Raw genomic sequence first — 21,981 nt, 5'->3', positions numbered from 1 at the left:
GCTATGTTTGTGTGCATTTGTAAGTCACATTTTCTCTGTGTGTGTGTGTAGGCAAAGAAGATGGTAAAACCTGTAAGAGAGTCGCCATCAGGACCACCATCAGAAAAGATGACTGTAGAAGTAACGCACCTGTAAGTGTGAAAGAACGCCACAAACACTATTATTCTCTCTTCTGTTCTGTACTATTATTTATGAAATACAGCAGAATAGAGTGTAATTCATCCTCTGAAGTGTTTACTGTTAACATCATCTCTCTTTATTTTTCTCTTCAGGTGACCGTGTACTCATGTGATGGAAAATGTCCATCTGCCACCATCTTCAACTTTAACATTAACAGTCATGCACGTTTCTGCAAGTGCTGCCGTGAGAACGGCCTCCAAAACCGCATCATTCAGCTGTACTGCACTCGAAATGCCACTACGGTGGACTACTACTACCAGGAGCCATTGGACTGCTCATGCCAGTGGAACTGATTCCATGCGGACTGTGTGCAGTAAAGTTAAGATCTCAGTGAGAGCACTAGCTTGACGCAGACAGGCCTGAATCCGACTGCATGTACAGGACAGTATCTGTAAAACGGCAAACTACTACTAACACAATCACTGTATTTGTTGTGTCTTTGATAGCTATAATTTATCTGTAAGTACAGTAGGTTAATCAAACATTTATTCGAACAAGAACAACAAACTGCTGTTTAATTGGTGTATTGTTTAGATTTTAGTATTAACGGTTGTTAAATGATGAGTATTATTAGAATCATTATGTTCTATTAACATTTTAAATACATTTATACATTTTAAAATCTTTACTTTTAACCAAATGCTCTATTTAAATGGCTACTTTGTGCTTTTTTATTAACTTTTTGAATTACAGAGAAAATAAACAAGCCAGTCTTAAGCCCTGTTCACATCAAGAGTGATAATCATAATTATAACTATAATAAGTTTATTCGCGGCCAACCCAACACACGATTTCAACATTGTTTATTATAAGCACGTATTTCAGTTTTGTCGTAGGCCATCTTAAATCTCTTCAAAACAGGATGGATTCTGATTGGCTGTCAGAGTCATCATTCTGCATGTGATTCCAACAATGTTGTTTTTCTGTGCTGTTATTGTTATAGTTGAGTTGTGCAATTCTTTTAAATTAAGAATTTTTTTAACCTTTAACGTTATTGTCTTTTGTGTGAACAGACCTTTAAAGTAGGCATTTGATATTTAACGAGAAATCCCACACAGTTGCTTGACAGGCGCATCCATCACTCACTAGTTTTGTTGACACTTCCAGTGGGAAGTCTATGTTTATGCCGTATCTAAAAAACATAACGTGATGAACTTGAATTTCCATACTATACCCATAATGCCAAAAACAAGTGTACTAAAACTGTATAAGCCTAAATATGCTTAGCATATAGCAAACTGCCTATAAACCTGCATGTTATTGTGACTGTTTTTTAAATAATAAAATAAAAATACAAAAAAATATATTTTTTCCATATGCACTGTGCAAATCAATTTTTGATTTACCAAGATATTTAGTAATATTCCATTCCATTAGCTACAGAGTAGTATACAGCAGATACGAATCGTTCAGAAACTGTCGAAGTTTTGCTTCACCTTTGTGTGAATATTCCATTTAATTTCACTGTAAAATTACCAAACAGAATAAATAATCAGTAGACACAATTGGCATGTATCTTGGCCTCCATTATCCGGAAGTGTAGGATCTTCACCCCGATCTAATTCCAGCAGTGATTTATTAACTACATCAGCCCACACATGACTTGAGTTATATCCTGCTGAGTAGTGTTTTGCTTTCAAGTCAGGTAATTAAAATGTTGGAGAAGTTCATCTCCTCCTTTGCGAACATCTGCTGAATCAGAATTTAAAGGAATGTTGTGAGTCCACAGAGAATAACATTGACTTGTCACTTTATTTGTACAGTAAAAGCAGTGAAACCTTAAAATACACACTTCTAAAGCTGCCAAATTAGAAATATTACAAAGCTGTATAGCTCAAATAACATTGATGTAAGTTCTTTAATAAAAAGCTGCATTTTTGCTTTTACATTTGCAATGCAAGTGATTTTAAGGGCAGTACTGTATATACAACTTGTATTGACTCCCAAACATTACATAATGTGTGTTAATGAATTATTCTTGACAGCTAATATAAATAGTTTTGAGTTTCTCATCGGATGATGTAATGCATGTAGGAGTGTAGTGTGGGATTTTTGTGTCTGTTTTATTTTCTTAACGTTTAACGCAACTCCGTGACTGACCCTGCATGACTTTAATCGTCTTGACAACCTGTACTTATTTCGATTAGGTACAAAAAGAAAGAAAATATGGGGTGGAGAGGCTGTCTGATCTGAATGAATGAGACGCAGAGCTGCTTTCGGGAGGAGGAGTGGTTGAATCCTCCAGTGTGGGGTTTTGTAGTGTTGTAAGATGCTGGCATGGGCATCTGGAGTGGCAGGGGAGGCGTGTCCTCAAGGAATGTGGGGTATTTTTTTTGTGTAAACTGAACTGAGCCAAATTTTTTGCTCTAAGATGCCGCAGAGTCCTCTTATGACCACAAAGACTGTTTTAGGATGCTGCTGAAGTTTGACTGACCATACTATTGTAGTGTAGGCTATTATTACAGTGCAAGCTGCAAGGCTAAAGACTGTAGTGTTTTGCTTTAAGGATATGGTGTCGTCTATGGACACTGGAATTATGGGATGGAGCTCCATGGAGAAAGTTCTGGCATTGTTTTGGCAACTTCTGAACTTCTTTCAGGTAATAATTTATTCAAACTGTTAATTAGATTGCATCATCTTCAAGTTATGGAAAATGCATGTGCTGTAAATTGCTGTGAAGGAAAAATTTTTCTCTTTCTGAGAGTTAGAGTTACGTAAGACATGCTGTTTGTGTTAGAAGTGGGAATAGTTCTTTAGAAAACTTGAACATGAAATCAAAATTGACTCTGTTTGCTGTCTTAATAAATGTCCCTGTGCCTTTATTCATTAATGCATGATATTCCAAAGAGAAGCTGTTCATCTTTGCAATCTTTTATTACAATCTAATAACTTGCTGTGCATCTGAAATGCCTTTCCTTTTCGGCTGACGCCATCTAGGCCAGAAATAATGTTAATTATTTGCCAAATACAATTTTGTTTAATTTTTTTATTTACTGCAGTAGTCATTGTTTTAGGAAATGCAGCATAAATCTAGGCTGATAAAGTAATACAGTTTCAATTTCAAGCTTTATTGTCATTGCATCGGAATGCAATGAAATTTCAGAGACTACACACATAGGTGCTACAATATGATAACCACTACATGTAATCAAATCCATGTAAAAAACATGAACAATAAAGTGCTGTTCTAAATACAGAAATTATGAACTGTGAACACTATTTACAGTGGTAAATAACGGTAATGTAATTAATATTGCAATAATACTTTTTACCATTGGAATAAGTCTCTTTTCTATTTTTAATCATCAAATGCATCCAGAAATACAATGCATGCAAAAGCTGTTTGTGAACATCATTTCATGTTGATTTTATAGATAGCAGTCATGAAAGTAGTAATATTAAAGCTTGATAGAAAACGATCTGCCCTCAACCCTATGGATTTTTCTTTCCTCTTGTTGTCCTGCAGGCTTTCAGCCTTCCATGTTCCAGAGGTCCCTCCTCTGTCCATGTGCAGGTGGCGTTTCAGTGTTTTCCATCTCGGGCAGATCATTTTTATACACTTTTATTGGGAAACAAGGTGCGATGCAAACACAGTCCCTCTCACATGCTTACACACTCTTAAGAAATGTTCTTTACTGGCATTAATGGTTCCATGAAGTTTTTTAAACATCTGTGGAATCTTTGAATCTTTCCATTGGACAAAAAAAAAGGTTATTTTGATAATGAAAATGTTCTTCACACTAAGGGAAATGGTTCTTTTAAGAAATGTTCACTGAAAGGTTCTTCAGGGAACCCAGAATGGAACTTCTTTGGCATCTCTGTGCTGTAAGAGTGCACACTGATAATATTGTGACCCTGGACCATAAAACCAATCATAGCACGGGTATATTTGTAGCAATATAATACATTGTATGGGTCAAAATTATCGATTTTTCTTTTATGCAAAAAATCATTTGGATAAGATCATGTTCCATGAAGATATTTTGTAAATTTCCTACCATAAATATATCAAAACGTAATTTTTGATTAGTATTATGCGTCGCTAAGAACTTCATTTGGACAACTTTAAATGTGATTTTCTCTTTTTTTTTTTTTTTGCACCCTTTAGATTCCAGATTTTCAAATAGTTGTATCTCAGACCATACATCAATGGAAAGCTTTTTTTATGCAGCTTTCATGCGATGTATACATCTCAATTTCACAAAATTGACCCTTATGACTGGTTTTGTGGTCCAGGGTCACACATGATTAATTGAGTCTCTCCCCCTCTGTCAGGTGCTGAGCAGTACTGCAGTGTGTGAAGACGAGTGTGAGTGTGTGATGAAGTTCAGAGCACCACAAGTTTCTGAGAAGCTGGAATTCAGTCTACAATCATACAATGACACAGAACTGCTGGATGCAAGGACTTTCCACCTTGGTAACACTGAAGACAGAGGCTCCAACGGCACAAATGCACATGTTGTGGCTGTGTTTTAATACTCTTGTTTCCTCTGTTGTTGTTAGCTCCTCTTGTGACATCCTCTTTACGCATGAATGTCTCATCCACAACTGCCGTGTTCAACTGGCCTACACTGGATGATGGAGATGTCTTGGATGTGTGTTTGGATGAGCACTGTTGGGTTGCGTCCCATTTTCAGCCATTCCACCAGGTGACAGGGTTACAGCCTGGGCGTCGTTACAATGTCAGTGTGGCAAAGAAAACATTCGTCCCTCATCTCCAAATTAATGTTACACAAAGCCAAAAGCAGGCCATAAAGACAGGTATGTGCACATACACATACCACGAATAGTGAATGAATTGCTAATGTTCTTTGGATAAAAGCATCTGCTAAATATGTAAAGGTAAACGTCTTAAAACGAAAGTTGTTAAGTAGAACCAAAAAGGCTTTTATTGGGCCTGATGCAAATTACTGTTTATTGTCCAGTTATTTAGAAAATTACAACTTTTATGAATGAAACTGTCTTGAGATTTGAGATTTTTAGTGAATAATTTTCTTCCAGTATTTCTCACAAAAAAAACAGAAGACTTGCAATATAGTGCACAAGTTGTATGGAATGCTTTTATGGTGCTTATTGTTCATTTTGAGACAATACTACATATCACAATAAAGACAAAGACTGACAGTGTCTAAAACTAAAACTTAAAAAAAAAAAAAAAATATTCATGAAATTAAGTTGAAATAAAATAAACTATAAACATTAGATGAAAAACATGAAATGTTGCCATGGTAAGAAAAAATAAATAAAAACTAAAAAACTTAAAGGTAAATATATATTTCCAAACAGATTTAGTTAAAATGTATTCATGGAAAATTTGACAAAAGCACATAACTTTATTAAAACAAACTAAAATTAAAATGAAAACAGAAAATATGATCAATTAAAACTAAATCAATATACTAATAAAAAAAATATGGACTACTTTCATGGTCTTTAATGCTATACCAGACCATATAATATTATATTTGATTAAATAAATCACCATTTACTTTTGTTGTATGAAAAAGTGTCAGTCATACTGATTTGGAAAGGCAAACATTTCAAGAAGATGGAAAAAGTATATAAATAGTAGGAAAACATGTAAAGACACCCAAACACTGATGTTGTAACTTCCTCCTGTAGGTCAGTGTCCCGTTGGCTGGCTTGCTGTGGGATGGAGCTGTTATAAGGTGAACCCAGGGTTCATGTCATGGTCTGGAGCGAACCAAGCGTGTGAAAGATCAACCCCAGGGTCACATCTGGCCAACATCAAGACAGATGCAGAGTTTCTATCTATCATATCCGTCTTAGAATGCTATAACCATCTTCTGCTGCTGTGGACAGCTTTAAATGACCTTGAGGTACATGGCAAACGCACATGAACACTATAGAGACTGTTGCACACTTTTTTTTTTGTTACATACTTAAACTTTTAAAAATAGTATGTGCTATGCTAGTATTTCATTCAGCCTGTGTTTATAATATCCGCAGACAGAAGGTGATTTCCGCTGGTCTGATGGCTCTACCTACAACTTAAATATTGAAATGACATCATCGCTTGCACCCAATCAAACAGGCTGCGCTGCGATGCAGAAGAATGCGACCGGAGCGGGATACTTCTTCACTGCTTTCCTGTGTTACCTGCTGCTCCCCTACATTTGTCAAGACGAGTGTGAGTGAAGGAGAGAGATACTGAGTGTAGTTACTCTCACTGCGATAAGGGGGATGTGATTTACACAAGCAGGACATGTTCCTCGATCAACATCTACTGTTGTTCCTGGAAAAAGAGGTTGGGTTGGAGTCAGGATTGATTGGGTTGATAGGAATGTTGTTCCTGGACCAACAAAGCATGTTGGTCCAGGAATATGTCCTGTTTTGATAAATCAAGCTGTGCGATAAGCATTGCTTGGTCTGGACTGAGCATTTTCAGAGAAATGGCCTGATGAATACTGTATTGCTCAGACGTACCATTTTATCACCGTCAGAGTTTTTAAAGTATAACATTTGTCTCAGATGTTTCTCCCATAATTAATTTCTCCTTCATAATAAGAAAAAATGAAAGTAGACTCAAATGAGACAAGTTGACCTAAAATAAAAATAGAGGCATAAAACTATATAGAAAAATTCATTAATTGAAAGAAAGCTGAAATAAAATATAAATAGTAGATGAAACCTTTGCAACTTGAGTACTAAAATTACTAAAACTGAAATAAAAAATAAAGCTAAATTAATATAAAGTCCAAAAAACAAGAACTAAAAAAAATGATAAAAGCACATAATAAAATTACTAAAACTTAAACAGTGAACATGAAAGTTTATATTTTGAAGAACGTTGGTAACCAAACAGTTTCTGGTAGCCATTGACTTCCATAGTATTTTTTGAGAAATTAAGAAGCATAATGCCAAAATGGCACCTTCAGCCCATCTCTGAGTCTGTATTTTGTAGTATGGACTGCTGGGTAATAGTACACTGGGATGTCTACACCAAAGGGACCACTTGTAAGGGACACCCCATGGTTTTATGTAGTTTCACTGATCACCACAAGACCATGTGCCATATGGATGCTCTTAGTCTACATTTTCTCTCTATTTGAATTGCTGTCTCACAGAATTATTTGAGATCTTAAGATTTAATTTGGGAGTTTCTTTTAGATTAATTGTATGTCTCTGTTTCAGTGTTGCAGAGCAACAGTGAATGGCTGTATCTGGAGAGTGTGTGTGAGACAGAAGCAGCATTTATCTGGTCAAATGAATCTCATCTGGATTTATCTGCTGGTTTTACGCTTGCTCTACAATCAGAAGATGAATCAAAGGATCAAACCGTCTCACATATGGTGCTCACAAACACTCAAGACATAGTGAGAGTTCAAGGTCTCTCTCCTGGACACGTCTATCATTTCTCACTGGTTCTTACACGCCCCAGTGGGGCATCTCAAACACTTGGACCTATTTTTATTGCCAATACAAGTAAGTCTCTGTTTATAGTACCAACACATTAAAGGAATAGTTTACTCAAAAATGAACTGTTTTTGTAATGTTGCAGAGCCAAATCCTCCTCAGAATCTCACAGTGACCGCTGTCACGTCCAGTCAGGTTGCGTTGTGTTGGAGAGCCCCTGATTCTACTCATAACGCTCGGTTTGAGCACTTCATCCTGCACTGGGTGGATCTAGTCTCTGGCAGAGGCCATGCCATTCACTTGGACAAGATGAATCGGAGCGCTGTGATTGGTGGGTTGAAGGCGTATCATGCTCACAGGATCACAGTTGTGTCTGTCACAGCTCAAGGTGTGGAAAGCTCTGACAGTTTGTCCGTGACTGTTATCACAGGTATATTTTGCAATGCATTAAGTGTGTAGGAGATATTGAGGGGTGAAATCACTTTTGCGTGCAGTAAACCATTTCTTATCAACGTCCCAGTTAACAGGGAATGTTCTCAGAATTTTGGCTAATGTTCTGGCAAGGTTCTCCCCTAGTTGTGAACAAATGATCTTACAGTAAAGTTTTTATGATTTATTTATAATAAATTATTTATATAACTTATTTTTAATTTATTTAATAATATTAAATATAAAATTGTATTTTATTTTTTTATATATTTAGTTTACCTTTGCTGTCATCTAATGTTTACTAGATTTGGCAAATTTCATTTATACCTTGTGCAAATTACTACTAATTTTAGCACTAATTTTGTCATCTTATTTGGCGTAAAAAGAATGTGTTGCTAAAACAATGTAGACAGCGCGTCCAAATAAGCAGATGCTCATAAATTATTTCTCAGTGAATTCCCCCCTCAATTAGGTTTGAATCATTTGGGTTTTCACTTGCCCTGTTATTGAGATCCACAGATGTTTTGTGTGTGGATGTGTGTGTTTCAGAGGTTAGTCCTCCACGCAGGGTCTCAGTTGATGCTGTGGGCCTGGAGAACATGACTGTGTGCTGGTGGCCTTCACTGGGCGAGGAAGTCAATGAGTATTACATCCAGCTCCACCCACAAACAAATCAGGCTCAAACTAGAGAATTCTGGGTAAATGGCTCCACCTGCATCTCTCTTACACAGCTAAAGTCAGGTGGGACATATGAAGTGGGAGTGGCTGCAGTGAAGGGCAGAAACATGAGCGTAGTGACAACCATACAACAGACTCTAAGTATGTTTAATTTCTGTTTTTATCTTCCATTTCCTCCACGATGCTTTTTCAGTCTACAAAATGTATTTTTGATTCTTCTTTCAGAACCTGATAGCATCCAGATAGCTGTCCCATACAAAGTTGGCACACACTCTGTGGAGCTCTTTGTGCAGATGCCCAGAAACAGCATTTATGACGGCATCACCATTACTTACCAGAATAATCGATCCTGGACACCAGTGTCCAAAGACAGCACCATACTGTTGCTTGACAACCTGAGTCCAGGAACACAGTATGACTTTAATGTGTTTGTGACCAGCAGAAACACGAGCAGCGAAGGCTTTGCTCTGCCACCTGTGAGGACCTGTGAGAAAACATTTAAGAAACTTTTACTCTTATTGCTGAAAAAGTACAATACTAGTCAATAGTTTGAGATATTTTGGAAGGTTTTTGAAAAATGTCTCTCTACTTACCAAGTCTGCATGTATTTGACCTAAAATGCTGTAAAAACTGGAATATTGTGAAATATTATTACAATTTGAAGGAACTATTTTGTATTTGGATATTTTAAAATGCAATTTATTCATATATGAATTTTCAGCATCATTAGTCATATTATCCTTCACAAATCATTCTAATATGCTGATTTGGTGAAAACAGTTGTGCTGCTTAATATTTTTGTGTAAACCATGATACGCTACCATTCAAAGGTTTTGGGTACTTAAGATTTAATATTTTAATTTTAGCATATATGAATTAAATTAATCAAAAGTGACAGTAAAGGCATTTATAATGTTTTTATAATGATAAAACAATCATGGGTTCCACAAAAATATTACGCATCACAACTTTTGATAACATTAATAATAATAATAATAATAAATGTTTCTTGAGCACCAAATCAGCATATTAGGATGATATCTGAAGGATCATGTGACACTGAAGACTGAAGGAATGATGATAAATTCAGCATAATTACTCCAGTCTAAAATTTTCTAATATATTCTAACAGAAAACATTTATTTTAAATTGTAATAATATTTTATAATGTTACAGTTTTTACTGTATTTTTGATCAAATAAATGCAGCCTTGCTGAGCATAAGAAACATTTTTTAAAACATTTGAAAAAATGTTAATGATTCCAAAATTTTGACCTGTAGTGTATGCTCAGTTGAAATACTAGCATACTGATTATTTTATACTGTACAGTCAAATTTTCATTGACTGTATGCTGTGTTAAAAAATAAAATTACATAACCCTCCATTGTCATATGATCTCATTACATTATTTATTGCAACAAATTTCAGATATAATCTTGAAAATAAAAGTTATTTTGCACTTTAGTCTAGTTTTACACAATGTGCATATTCAAGTATATTATTCCGAACACAGTCAAATTGTTAAATATTGAATTTATTTATTTATTGACAGGTTTGGCTCCTCCCACTGATGTGCGTGCTGGTGTTGTGACCGACAGCTCTATAGAGATCCTGTGGGATGGGGCTGAGGGGGGCGGCCACCATTATGAGGCGCTGTGTATGAACTGCGCTGATACTGTCATGGTACGATCCTGTGTATGATGTCGGTGTTTCTTCTTTTACATACTATAAATGATAACATTTGGTGAAAGAAATACGTTTTCTGATCCCATCAATGGGATCACCAACATAACTTTTTTGAAACTGCAGTGAAGATTTTGAAGTCAGTATTTTATGCTGTTCTTAAATCTTAGATACTCAAAGAAGGGGAATATAGTTTGTTTACTACTTTGTTGTTTGTGTCTTTGTAGGTGCAGAAGGTAGTCGACACCAGAGCAATTTTTAAAGACGTGATTGCAGGAAAGCTATGCAACTTTTCAGTCCGAACCGAGAAGGAGTTTTTCAGAGACAGTCTGGCTGTGATTATCACCATAAGAGCTGGTACACATACATTCACACAAGCTCAACTACATATGCTGCCATTCAAGAGATTGGGGTCAGTGAGATTAGTTTAGTTTAGTATTACTTTTATTTACACAGGATCTATTAAATTGATCTAAACTGACAATAATTAAATCATTTAAATAATTCTACTTCAAATCAATTCTGTTCTTTTGAACTTTCTATTCATCAAAAAATCCTGAAAAGAAAAATATCACCATTTCCACAAAAATGTTAAAGCATCACAGCTGATTTCAACATTGATAATATGTTTCTTGAGCAATACATCAGCATATTAGAATGATTTCTGAAGGATCATGTGACACTGAAGACTGGATGCTGAAAATTCAGCTTTACACCACAGGAATAAATTACATTTTACAATATATTCAAATAGAAAACAGGTATTTTAAATTATAATAATATTTCACAGTATTACTGTTATTACTGTATTTTTGCTCAAATAAATGCAGCCTTGGTGAGCATAAGAGACTTCTTTCAAAATATTAAATAATCTTAACCCAACATATTTAACCCAACTTGTTTACTTGTTACTGAAATAAAATTAAATTTTTGAAGAGAAAAATGAATACATTTCTATGTAATTTCTGGAAATGACAAGTGTCATGACCATAGGAATCTGTTATAACTTTTAAACGATAACATTGTGTTTAATTGCCTTGAGTGTTTTTGTAGCTCCCAGTCCGGTCACCTTGCTGCCGGTGCAGAGGACATCAGCGTCTCTCAGCGTGCGCTGGAGGGCCGGCTGGGGGGTCTGTGACTCATTTATCCTGTCCGTCAGAAACTCAACCTTTATCCTGCAGACCAGTCAAAGTGCGTCTGATGACAGGTGCGGATTTAGATCAGTTATCTGCCCTGAAGATTCATTCTGAGAGAGTTTTGATCTGTGGCTTTCTCTCTTTCTTAGAGCATATCACTTTGACACCCTGTTGCCTGGAAGTGTGTATACTGTTGAAGTGAGCAGTGTCAGCGGAGACAGGCGAAGTTTACCTGCTGCTGTAAACGCTAACACTCGTGAGTGTGACTGCACTTATATTGGTACTAAACTTACTGTCTCACACAGATTCACACATTAGCTCTATTCCAAAACATAGTGCCTTGCTGTACTGCCTCCAAAGCAGCATGCTAGCTGAAATCAAACCTTATAAATGACTCATTTGTAACAATCCTCTGGGGTAGCAACTCCATTAGCATCTACTTATATACACCAAACAAATAGAGCTCTTCATGTGAAACCAAGTTGAATGTTAGCATGCCACTAAACTAAGTTGATACTACCGTAAACATAAAAATACATTCAAATGTTGAGTAAAATAATCTATTTTAATTTCCCTGATCTCTTTATTAATAGTTTTAGGTATTGAATAAAATGCACACCACTGTTCAAAATTGTTACAATGTTTTAATGTTTTTTTTAAAAGAAGTCTCTTATGCTCACCAAAGATTAATTTATTTGATAAAAAAACTGTAATATTATGAAATATTATTACAATTTAAAATAACTGCTTTCTATTTAAATATATATTTGATATATTTTTAACTCCTGTGATGGCAGAACTGAATTTTCAGCATCATTACTCCAGTCTTTAATAAAAAAAATGTATTATTATCAGTCTTGAAAACAGTTGTGCCGCTTAATATTAACAAACAGCATGTATTTGAAGTAGACTATCACTTTAGGTCAGTTAAATGCATCCTTGCTGAATAAAACTGAGCTTATTGCAGTGCATTCTGGGGTTGGGTTTCCTGTGAAATATGTATGTGATGTTGCACTTGAATTGGTCATAAGAAGGGAAAAATATCATTGAGACATGAGGATGTGCTCTTTTGTATTTTGCACCATGTTGCAGACAAACTTCCTGACAGACTATTTAGTTAAAATTATGCCGTGTGATTTGGAACACCCCGTTTCTTATAAGTGCCTGTAATGCCTTAAATGTCATCTATGTAGGTAGGCATATATCATCTATGTCTCAAAATGGTCTTTTTTGTACTTCAGTTCCAGAACCTCCTGACAACCTCACTATCATTGAACAGGAAGTGAGCAGCATGTATGTGATGTGGACTCACCCACTGGGCAAAGTGGATGGTTACAGGGTAGGGTGACTTTTTGTTTATCCAATCAGCATTGACATCCACATACTGAAGGGATTTGGTCATTGCATATTAAACATTAGATTTTTGCTTGTTTGTTTACTTGATTTAGCAGTTGAATAGAAATTAATTGAAGCAGTTATGTGAAATGGGAAGTCGTGGCCTAATGGTTAGAGAGTCGGACTCGTAATCCAAAGGTTGCGGGTTCGAGTCCCCGGCCGGCAGGGATTGTAGGTGGGGGGAGTGAATGTACAGCGCTCTCTCCACCCTCAATACCACGACTGAGGTGCCCTTGAGCAAGGCACCGAACCCCCAATTGCTCCCCGGGCGCCGCAGCATGGCTGCCCACTGCTCCGGGTGTGTGTTCACGGTGTGTGTGTGTGTGTGTGTGTGCATTTGTTCACTACTCACTGCTGTGTGTGTGCACTTGGATGGGTTAAACGCAGAGCACCAATTTCGAGTATGGGTCACCATACTTGACAATACGTCACGACTTAACTTAACTTAACTTAAATGAGTTATAAGTTTGTGTGTATTGTAAGCATGACTAGACTAGTATCAGGGCCTTTGCACACCTGTTAAAACTTTCATAACGACCGTCTCAGCTGAAATGTAGCCTAGCAACAGCCCCTGTGCTCGGGTTTCTGCCTTTCTCATAATACATGAGCGCCAATCCTTCATTATACCTTACAAACAGAAGGAAGGTATTTGAGTGTATGATGTAAAGATGCTTTTTGTGTAATGTAAAGTCCCCTTGAATAACCTGGGCCAAAGTGACTTTTCCAAGGGCTGTGATAATGATCTTCCCACTTTCATTGTCACTCCTATTCTAGATGGTCCTTGCCATCATTTCAGAACTTTATTGACTGATCTATTTACATTGTTTTTTTTACATTTGTTTGTCATTTTCTTCAAACTACTATTCAAAGGTTTGGGATTTGTAAGATTCGTTCATGTTTTGGAAAGATGAACAAATGATGTTTCAAAAAATACAGTAGAAACAGAAATATTGCGAAATATTATTGCAATATAAAAAAACTATTTTCTATTTGAATATATTATATAAAATATAATTTATTTCTGTGATGCAAAGCTGAATCATTACTCCAGTCTTCAGGTTCACATGATCCTTCAGAAATCATTCTAATATGCTGATTTGCTGCTCAAAAATGAAAATGTCTTATTATTATCATTGTTGAAAACAGTCATGCTACTTCATATTTTTTGTGCAAACCATTATACTTTATTTCAGGATTCTTTGATGAATAGAAAATTCCAAACAGTATTTGAAATAGAAATCTTTTGTAACATTAATGTCTTTGCTGTCACTTCTGGTCAATTAAATGCATTCTTGCTTATTTTATTTCTGTTGCTTTCTTCTCGTTCAATCCTCTTTAGCTTCAATATGGCTTTGCGGGTGACCTCCCTCTGCAGCACCAGGTTGATCTTCATGGCGACAGTTTCAGGATTCATGACCTGACCCCAGGAAGTGATTACAGGTTTGAAATCCAGTCCTTCCTGGGGTCAGATTTCAGCGAGACCACATCCCAAAACATCTCTACTAGTAAGAATCTCCCAGTCAATATTTCTGAAGCAGTGTCCCTTCATTCTGTTCTTAGTGATGTTTTCTACTTTTGGTATCATTAATAAATACAGATACAATGCACAAACACATATTAACAATTAAGGTCATTCTTGATGGGGTTTTTTTTTTTTTTTTCAACTAATTTTATATTCCAGGGCCAGCAGGTGTATGTTCACTCTCTGTGTCTCACGTCAATGGGACATCCGCCACAGTGTCATGGGAACCAGCCACTGGTCATTTTGATTTTTATAGAGTGGCGGTTAATAACAGTTCTCATATCTGGATATTAAATGTGAGTCCACACTCGCAGGAGGTCATTGTCAGTAGCTTGTGGAATGGCTGCTCCTACAACATCACTGTACAACGCTTCAGAAACAACATCAGTGGAAACGCCGCCACAGTCACCATACATACAGGTTTGACTGTTACCCACAATACACACAATACACTTTGCACAACTGAAGGTACTAGTTCCTGTAAAACTGTTTTAAAACAGTTTGTATTGTCAATTAAAGCTTGAATTGAGCCAAACATTGAACCAAACTGAATCAATTTGAATTGAAGCTGATTCTAATTGCATTGAACTGAATAAAGCCTAAATGAACTGAACTGAACTGAACTGTTTTGCACCAAACTGAACCTTAACTTAAATTGGTGATGAATTTTTGGCTCAAGGTCTGCATTTAAAGTCACACCAGAGGTGTGCAGCTGCATCAGGACTTGTCTTTCTGCAGACCAATCAAGTTCTTCCACACTGACTGAATCAATCATGTCTTTTTGAACCATGTCTTATACACAGAGGCACTGTCATGTTAGAATAGAAAAGGGTCCTGTCCAAACTGTTGCTATAAAATTAGCAGCACACAATTCCCTAGAATATCATTATATGCTTTAACATTAAGATTTGGCATTAATTGCATTAATTGCATGAATTGCAAATTTGTTTAAAAGGTGCTATATAAATAATATTTGGTTGATTGTTTGAGTGAAACTGAACTAACTTTAATTTAACCATACTGTACTGAACTGAATCCAATTTTTAGCAAATGTCTGCCTATGAGTTATACTGTATGCATGCATTTGTATGTTTTGTATAGTGAAAAACCAAAATCTGTGTTTCAGTCCCTGCCAGTCCTGAGGGGTTGAGACTGATAAGCGTGTCACCTCGTGCTTTCTCACTCCGCTGGTTGGCATCACCTGGATGTGATAAGAACTACATGGTCCAACTGCGTCCTGACCACGGCAATATCAACATCACCACCACAGCAGACAGCAGCGTCCAGGTACACACACACACACACCCCCTGAGTCACTGCTCTCCTGCAGCCATATGCCAGGTGTCAGGTAGAAGAGTATCTGTGTCAGCTGGGCGGAGTGTGTGGAGGAAGGTTGGAGAACAAGGGAGAGAGTGAAAGAGAGAGAGAAGACCGTTAATAATAGGTTTAACAGTGGTGGAGGGACTAGTTTGTTTCTGATCACTCACATACCACCGGTTAGTTAGCCCGTTCACCCATCCAGCAGCTCTCTCTTAGTGAGGGGCCATCATGCCATCCTGTCTGCCCCTGCTGGTTTCCCTGTATGCGGGTCTCTGTTATGTTCAGGTAGGCTTTAATTGCATGCTTGCATTGCATGGGTTTTGCATTACATGACATGCATTACGCAGGCTTTTTAATCATGCACCAAATTAAATAGTTAAGTTGTGTCATTCAGAATTGTATTGAAGTTAAATTATTTAGAACTTCAAACATTTTTTTTAACAACATTCATCATTTTAAATTCAATTTCAATACAATTCTGAATGACACAACTTGACTATTAGTACTTGTGCCATTCAGAATTGCATTGAAATTGAATTTGAGATGTATGTTGTGTAAAAATTTTTTTAGACGTTTTAAGTAAAACAATAATTATTGGAGTACATTTTACAAGAAAATACTATTTTAGCTGTTCTAACCTCAAAATTTCACATTTAATTCAGTGTGTTACTTGCCATTTCTTCGTAATTATTTGTGAAATGTACTAGCATTTTTGAGTTAAATTTGTTTCAAAGTAATTCTACACTGTTTTTTTTCTAGTGCAGCAAACATAATTGTTTTAAGAAATAAATTAAAATGGATGGTTGTAGTCAATCAAATGCCACCTGTAGACTTTTCTAATGTATATTTGATTATATTTACTAAATCAAACTTATATTAACATAAAAAAGAGACTCATTTCCCAGAATGTTATTTACCCCAAAGCCTTTAAGATGGAGCATTTTATTTTCTTTAGTTTTCTTTTCTTTTGATTTGATTTTCTTTTATTATTTGATTTTAATTTCATTAAATTTTAATATTATACTTTCTTTTTTCTTTTCTTTTTTTTCTTTTTTTTGTCATTCTGTCATTTCCGGGGTGTTTCAAATGAATTTCAATGACATGACATGAATGATTTCAAATGAAAATTCCTACTCAGGAACTTAAAGGGTGACAATTTAGATTTTCTGCAACCCTGTGAGACTGATTTCTTCCCCTAAAACACACAGACTTTGTTCTGTTAGAGACACAGAGGGTGAGCTGGTGAGATGGTGAGACGCCACACGACCTTAGAGGAATTTTTCAACAGGCTTGCATTTCTTAGAATGAAGGGACATGACAATACTGGCACACAAACAAAGACTTGAGTGTGTGATAAATATCACTGTGTGTTGACTGGTTTGTGCAGGACTGTGTGTTTGGAAAGCATTGCCATTTGACATTTTATTCTCTGAGGTATTCATTTGTAGAGCATTCATAAAAGTTGCCATCACCAATCAAAATTTCCTTTTAAATTTAGATGCTTTCTGCAAATCGTTTTCCATTTACGGTACAACTGTGGGAACTAGAAAGTAACTTTCTTTGAGCTCTTGGGACCAGCTAGTTAAATTGAAAAATGGCTCAGAAGAGTGAAATTAGTTCTGAGAAGCTCTTGGTATTTGTCTCTGTATAAACTTATATGGTTTATATTTTGCAGTGAAATTCATAGAAGTGTGGCTTATGCATACATACCGGTTATGTAATGCATGTAAGCATGAATTAGGTTTTGCAGTCTTATCTTGTTTTACTGGTGTTGTCAGGCTATTTTATCCTCAGGTCTGATAAAACTATTGTCTTTCTGGAACAAGTGGTGTGACTGTGACATCACGTATAGTAATTTAGCCTACCGCTGTTGCATTACTCAACAAACCTTGTGTTTGTGAACATGTGACAGAAAATGACAAGAGATGTTTTTGTTATATTATATTTATGAATAAATGATTTCTGGTGACACTATAATGCCAAAAATCCATATCATTTGAAGTGCATGCTAACTCCAGAAGATTTGTTTGCGAAGAAGTGTGTATGTGTTTGTGGGAGTGTCTGAGGCGAATGTATTATTAATGGTATCTAGATGTTTTTGAAGGCAGTTTGATCTATGATGGTATTTTGAGGGAATATTGTGATGTGTTTGATTAATGTGAGTCATTGTCTTCAGTCAGGCATAGCCAGTGCTATTAGAATCACATTCATATATCCGATCATATTCAAATTGTGGTTTGTTGATTATCTTGTGCTGACATTTTGGTTTTACCTGAGGTTTATTGCATAGTATATTATGCTTCAGTCTTCTCAGAAGAGATGTGACTCAGCAGACATTGTCATGCACTGAAAATGAGCCTTTACTAACTATATTTGAAAAAATTCTACTCCATTCAATACATTTTTTCAATTATTTCTTGAAAACAACTTTATTTTTTTAAATCCCTGAACTTTAAGGTGCAAAACAACACCTTCAAGATTTTATCATTGCAGTGGTCAATTGCATATTTGTTTGGCATGGGTTTTGTGTTACATGACATGCATATAAATACTAATCATATACCAATTAAATTAGCAGAGATTAGAGTGCCATTAGATCAGATTAGCAGAGTTGTGTGCCATTTAGAATTAAAATTGTAATCAATATTTGAGATGCCATCTATTAATATTTTATAGATTTAATATATCCTATCATAAAAGCTTATTGTAAATATTTATTAACATTTGCATATTATTGCTAATCAGACTTTACTTTTTTCGATTTTTTTTTTTTTTCACAAATGACGCATTAACCAATGAATCAAGATGTTGTCATATCACCTCAAAATGTGACCGATTTAAATATTTAACAAAAAAATAAAGTGCAAACCATTATAGTGCCATTTCATATGATCTAATATATAAAATTGTTATAGAAAAATGTATGGAATTATGCCTTTTAAAAAATGTTGACTGAAACAGCAAAGGACGTGTCTGTTACCATGTTACGTTGGTTGTAGATGTGTAACTTGTATATGTATTGTGTTTATTCTGTGTTATAGGCTCAAGTGTCCAGTGTAACCCCTGGCACATCATACACTGTGACGGTCAATGCGGTGGCCTCATCAGGGTTCAGCTCACCTGTCAGCCGAATACTCGTCACCACTATTGAATCCTGTAAGTCTGTGTGTTCCATTCTTAAACCACTATTCTCATCTATATATATATGTATATGTATGTGTGTGTATATATGTATATATGTATATATATTCCTTTAGACTTCCTCCTGAGATATTTACCTGTTGTCAAGTAAAAAGGGTTAGATTATAATCATACACATACAACACTCTTTAAAATAAAGGTACAGTGTTGCCATAGAAAAGAACGATTATGGGTTCCCAAAGCAACTTTCAGTGAGCAGTTCTTAAAAGAACCTTTTTTTTTTTTTTTTTAGAGTGCAGAACATTTGAATAATCTAAAGAATGTTTTTCCACTATAAAGAACAATAGAAAGATTCCACGGATATTAAGAGTTCTAGAAAATATGATCCTATAATTGTTTTCTTTGCAGTATCAAATGGTGCTATATAGCACTAAAAAGTGGTTCTTGGCTCATAATCATAGGGGAACCACTTTTGGTGCTATATAGCACCATATCTTCAAAGGTAAACAGCACCAACAGTGGTTCTTTAAAGGAGCTTAACAGGTTCTTTGTACGGCAGTGGTGCTATATAGCACCTTAATCACCCCAAAGAACCACTGAAGAACCGCTTAAGAACCATACAGGAGCTTTACAGGTTCTGTATATGGTAGTGGTGCCAAAGAACCATTGAAGAACCGCTGAAAAACCACTGAAGCAACAAGATTTGGTGCTATACAGCACCAAAAGTGGTTCCCCTATGATTACGAGCCAAAGAACCACTTTTAGTGCTATATAGCACCATTTTTTTAGAGTGTACCATTAAGTACCATGCGAATACCATGGCACATGAATACACCAATCATACAGTACTGTTATACATAAAAGCACCAACTCTGTACCATCTCTGTACTACTGTATTGTTTTGTGAGCGTAGAACCAGTGACGAAAATTGAAAAGTGAAACCCTTAGAGATCCATATGCACTTAGTTCCATTTGAAATATGTGTGTCTGTGTGTGTATTTATGTTTGCATAATTGATGCTGATTCCAGTTAGCAGGCTTTGATAGGTCGGTATCAGATTCCCAGGGTGCTGTTTGCTCGTCCCTCTGAGAGTGGCATGGCCAGGTCACGCTTTCTGATGGCTTTATCTTGTTATTCTCCTAAATTGCTAACACCTCCACAACAACAGATTGTTGTTAGCGAGCCAAACACCTTCTGAAAGACCTCTAAATTTGATAATGACCTGGATGATACTAAATCTAGGTCAGAGCAACAATATCCGTCCTGCTTCATTGCAGAAGAAGAGAAAATAATGGCAACTATAAATGCAAGAACAGTGAATTAAAATGAATTGTGTGTAAAAACTACATAAAATAATTGCTGTAATTAACCAATTAGATTCAAGTATTCAATAAAGCTGTCATAAAGTAGGATAAAATACTGAATGCATTATAAAATAAAACTTAAATTCTAGACAATGACATCATTGAATTCAATAATGAAGTGGCTTTAACTGAAAATTGAGTGTTTAATCTTATTATTATATATTTCTGACACTTTATCCTCTGTTAAGTGCTGTGACACAATCTGTATTGTTACAAGCGCTATATAAATAAAGGTGACTTGACTAAAATGCTTAAATTAATTCATGATTTGTGTTATCTATGTGTATGCAGTACCTGCGGCCCCCTCTAAGCCAGAAGGTGAGCGGGTCGGTTCCACTGGGATCCTGCTATCCTGGCGGATGCCTCTCGACAACTCAGTTCACTCATTTGTCATCAGATACAAGGAAATGTGTCCATATCCTGACCCTACCTTCACTGAGGTCACCAAGAGCTTGGATATCCCAGAAACCCTGCTGAACACACTAACCCCTGGAGCCACATACAACATCAAGGTGCACGCTTGAGGCTTCACACATTTCAATTGTTTATTTGATAGCAAAAATGAGAGAAAAGCACAAAAAATACCTAATGTTTTATGTACACATATCTTTGCCCACAGCATAGATTTTCAAATATTATAGGAACAGAATATCAAGCTTCCTAGAGTGTGTGCATAACACATTTGACTACAATGTTTTTTATGGAAATGTGTTTTAGGAAACTGTGAAAAGGAACTAAAGTATCCTGCATCATATTACATAATAATATTATGAACTACCATTTAAAAAATTGGAGTTAATATTTTTGTAATGTTTTTGAAAGAAGTCTCTTATGATCAGCAAGACAAAAGTCCAGCAAAAACAGTAATATTGTGAAATACTGTTACAGTTTCAAAGAATTGTTTTCTATTTGAATATATTTTAATATGTAATTGAGGTAACACTTTAGAATAGGGAACACTTATTCACTATTAACTACGACTTTTCCCTCAATAAATTCCTAATTTGCTGCGTATTAATAGTTAGTAAGGTAGTTGTTATTCTTGTGATGGCAAAGCTGAGTCTTCAGTGTCACACGATCTTTCAGAAATCTTTCTAATATGCTGATTCGCTGCTCAAGAAACATTTTTTATTATTATCAACATTAAAAACAGTTGTGCAGCCTAATGTTTTTTTGGAAACATTAGATTCTTTTGATGAATATAAAGTTCAAAAGAACAGCATTTTTGTGTTATAAGTCCTTTGTAACATTATACAGGTCACTTTTGATAAATATAATAATAATAATAAACTTTATTTTATATAGCGCCTTTAAAAGTTGCATCTCAAAGTGCTTTATAAAAAAATCACATATATGCTAACCGGAAAAATTCGTTTTAAGAGAGGATTTAAAAATACTAAAAGATTCAGTCTGTCTAATTTCAGTAGAGAGAGAATTCCAGAGTTTTGATATAATATAATATAATCCATGCTTGGTGAATAAAAGTATGTACTTCATGCAAAAAAATTAATTATGAATGGTAGTGTATATTTAAAACAACAGAACTACAAATGCATTGATAACAAAAGCTACAAAATAATACAATTATAATGTCAGTGAGCATGGCTGTAATAAGGATAATTTTGCTCAAGGAGCAAAATTGTAATAAAGGAAACACTTGAGGTTGAATCACTTGAAGTGGATACTTCAGTGGATAGTTTATAAATGCCACAAAAAAGCATCCTCAAAAACTACTTTTAATCATGACAGGTCTGC

General features: G+C 35.6%; 2 protein-coding genes across 2 annotated transcripts in view; both read left to right on the top strand.

Annotated features, from left to right (window-relative positions):
• Positions 1-1,455, top strand: part of LOC306843050 (otogelin-like protein) — a gene marked incomplete at its 5' end in the record, with an annotated part of 44,407 nt that extends 42,952 nt beyond the window's left edge. The window contains 2 exons of the mRNA XM_079374285.1: positions 52-131; positions 273-1,455. Of these exons, the coding sequence (XP_079230411.1) occupies positions 52-131; positions 273-473 (281 nt within the window). The 3' untranslated portion in view covers positions 474-1,455. The remainder of the gene's footprint in view (positions 1-51; positions 132-272) is intronic.
• A 1,234-nt stretch (positions 1,456-2,689) lies between these two features.
• ptprq (protein tyrosine phosphatase receptor type Q) overlaps positions 2,690-21,981 on the top strand; it is a gene marked incomplete at both ends in the record, with an annotated part of 50,604 nt that continues 31,312 nt past the window's right edge. The window contains 20 exons of the mRNA XM_079374284.1: positions 2,690-2,779; positions 3,647-3,757; positions 4,456-4,597; positions 4,684-4,941; positions 5,803-6,020; positions 6,151-6,331; positions 7,336-7,626; positions 7,703-7,987; positions 8,536-8,805; positions 8,890-9,150; positions 10,218-10,348; positions 10,576-10,705; positions 11,402-11,555; positions 11,634-11,740; positions 12,726-12,823; positions 14,219-14,384; positions 14,561-14,821; positions 15,528-15,688; positions 18,763-18,877; positions 20,518-20,738. Coding sequence (XP_079230410.1) covers positions 2,690-2,779; positions 3,647-3,757; positions 4,456-4,597; positions 4,684-4,941; positions 5,803-6,020; positions 6,151-6,331; positions 7,336-7,626; positions 7,703-7,987; positions 8,536-8,805; positions 8,890-9,150; positions 10,218-10,348; positions 10,576-10,705; positions 11,402-11,555; positions 11,634-11,740; positions 12,726-12,823; positions 14,219-14,384; positions 14,561-14,821; positions 15,528-15,688; positions 18,763-18,877; positions 20,518-20,738 — 3,651 coding nt within the window. The remainder of the gene's footprint in view (positions 2,780-3,646; positions 3,758-4,455; positions 4,598-4,683; positions 4,942-5,802; positions 6,021-6,150; positions 6,332-7,335; positions 7,627-7,702; positions 7,988-8,535; positions 8,806-8,889; positions 9,151-10,217; positions 10,349-10,575; positions 10,706-11,401; positions 11,556-11,633; positions 11,741-12,725; positions 12,824-14,218; positions 14,385-14,560; positions 14,822-15,527; positions 15,689-18,762; positions 18,878-20,517; positions 20,739-21,981) is intronic.

This window comes from Barbus barbus, assembly GCF_936440315.1.
Source record: "Barbus barbus genome assembly, chromosome: 23".
Lineage (NCBI taxonomy): Eukaryota > Metazoa > Chordata > Actinopteri > Cypriniformes > Cyprinidae > Barbus > Barbus barbus.
Note: the sequence above shows the minus strand (reverse complement) of the source record. Positions and strands in the feature narration are given on the sequence as shown.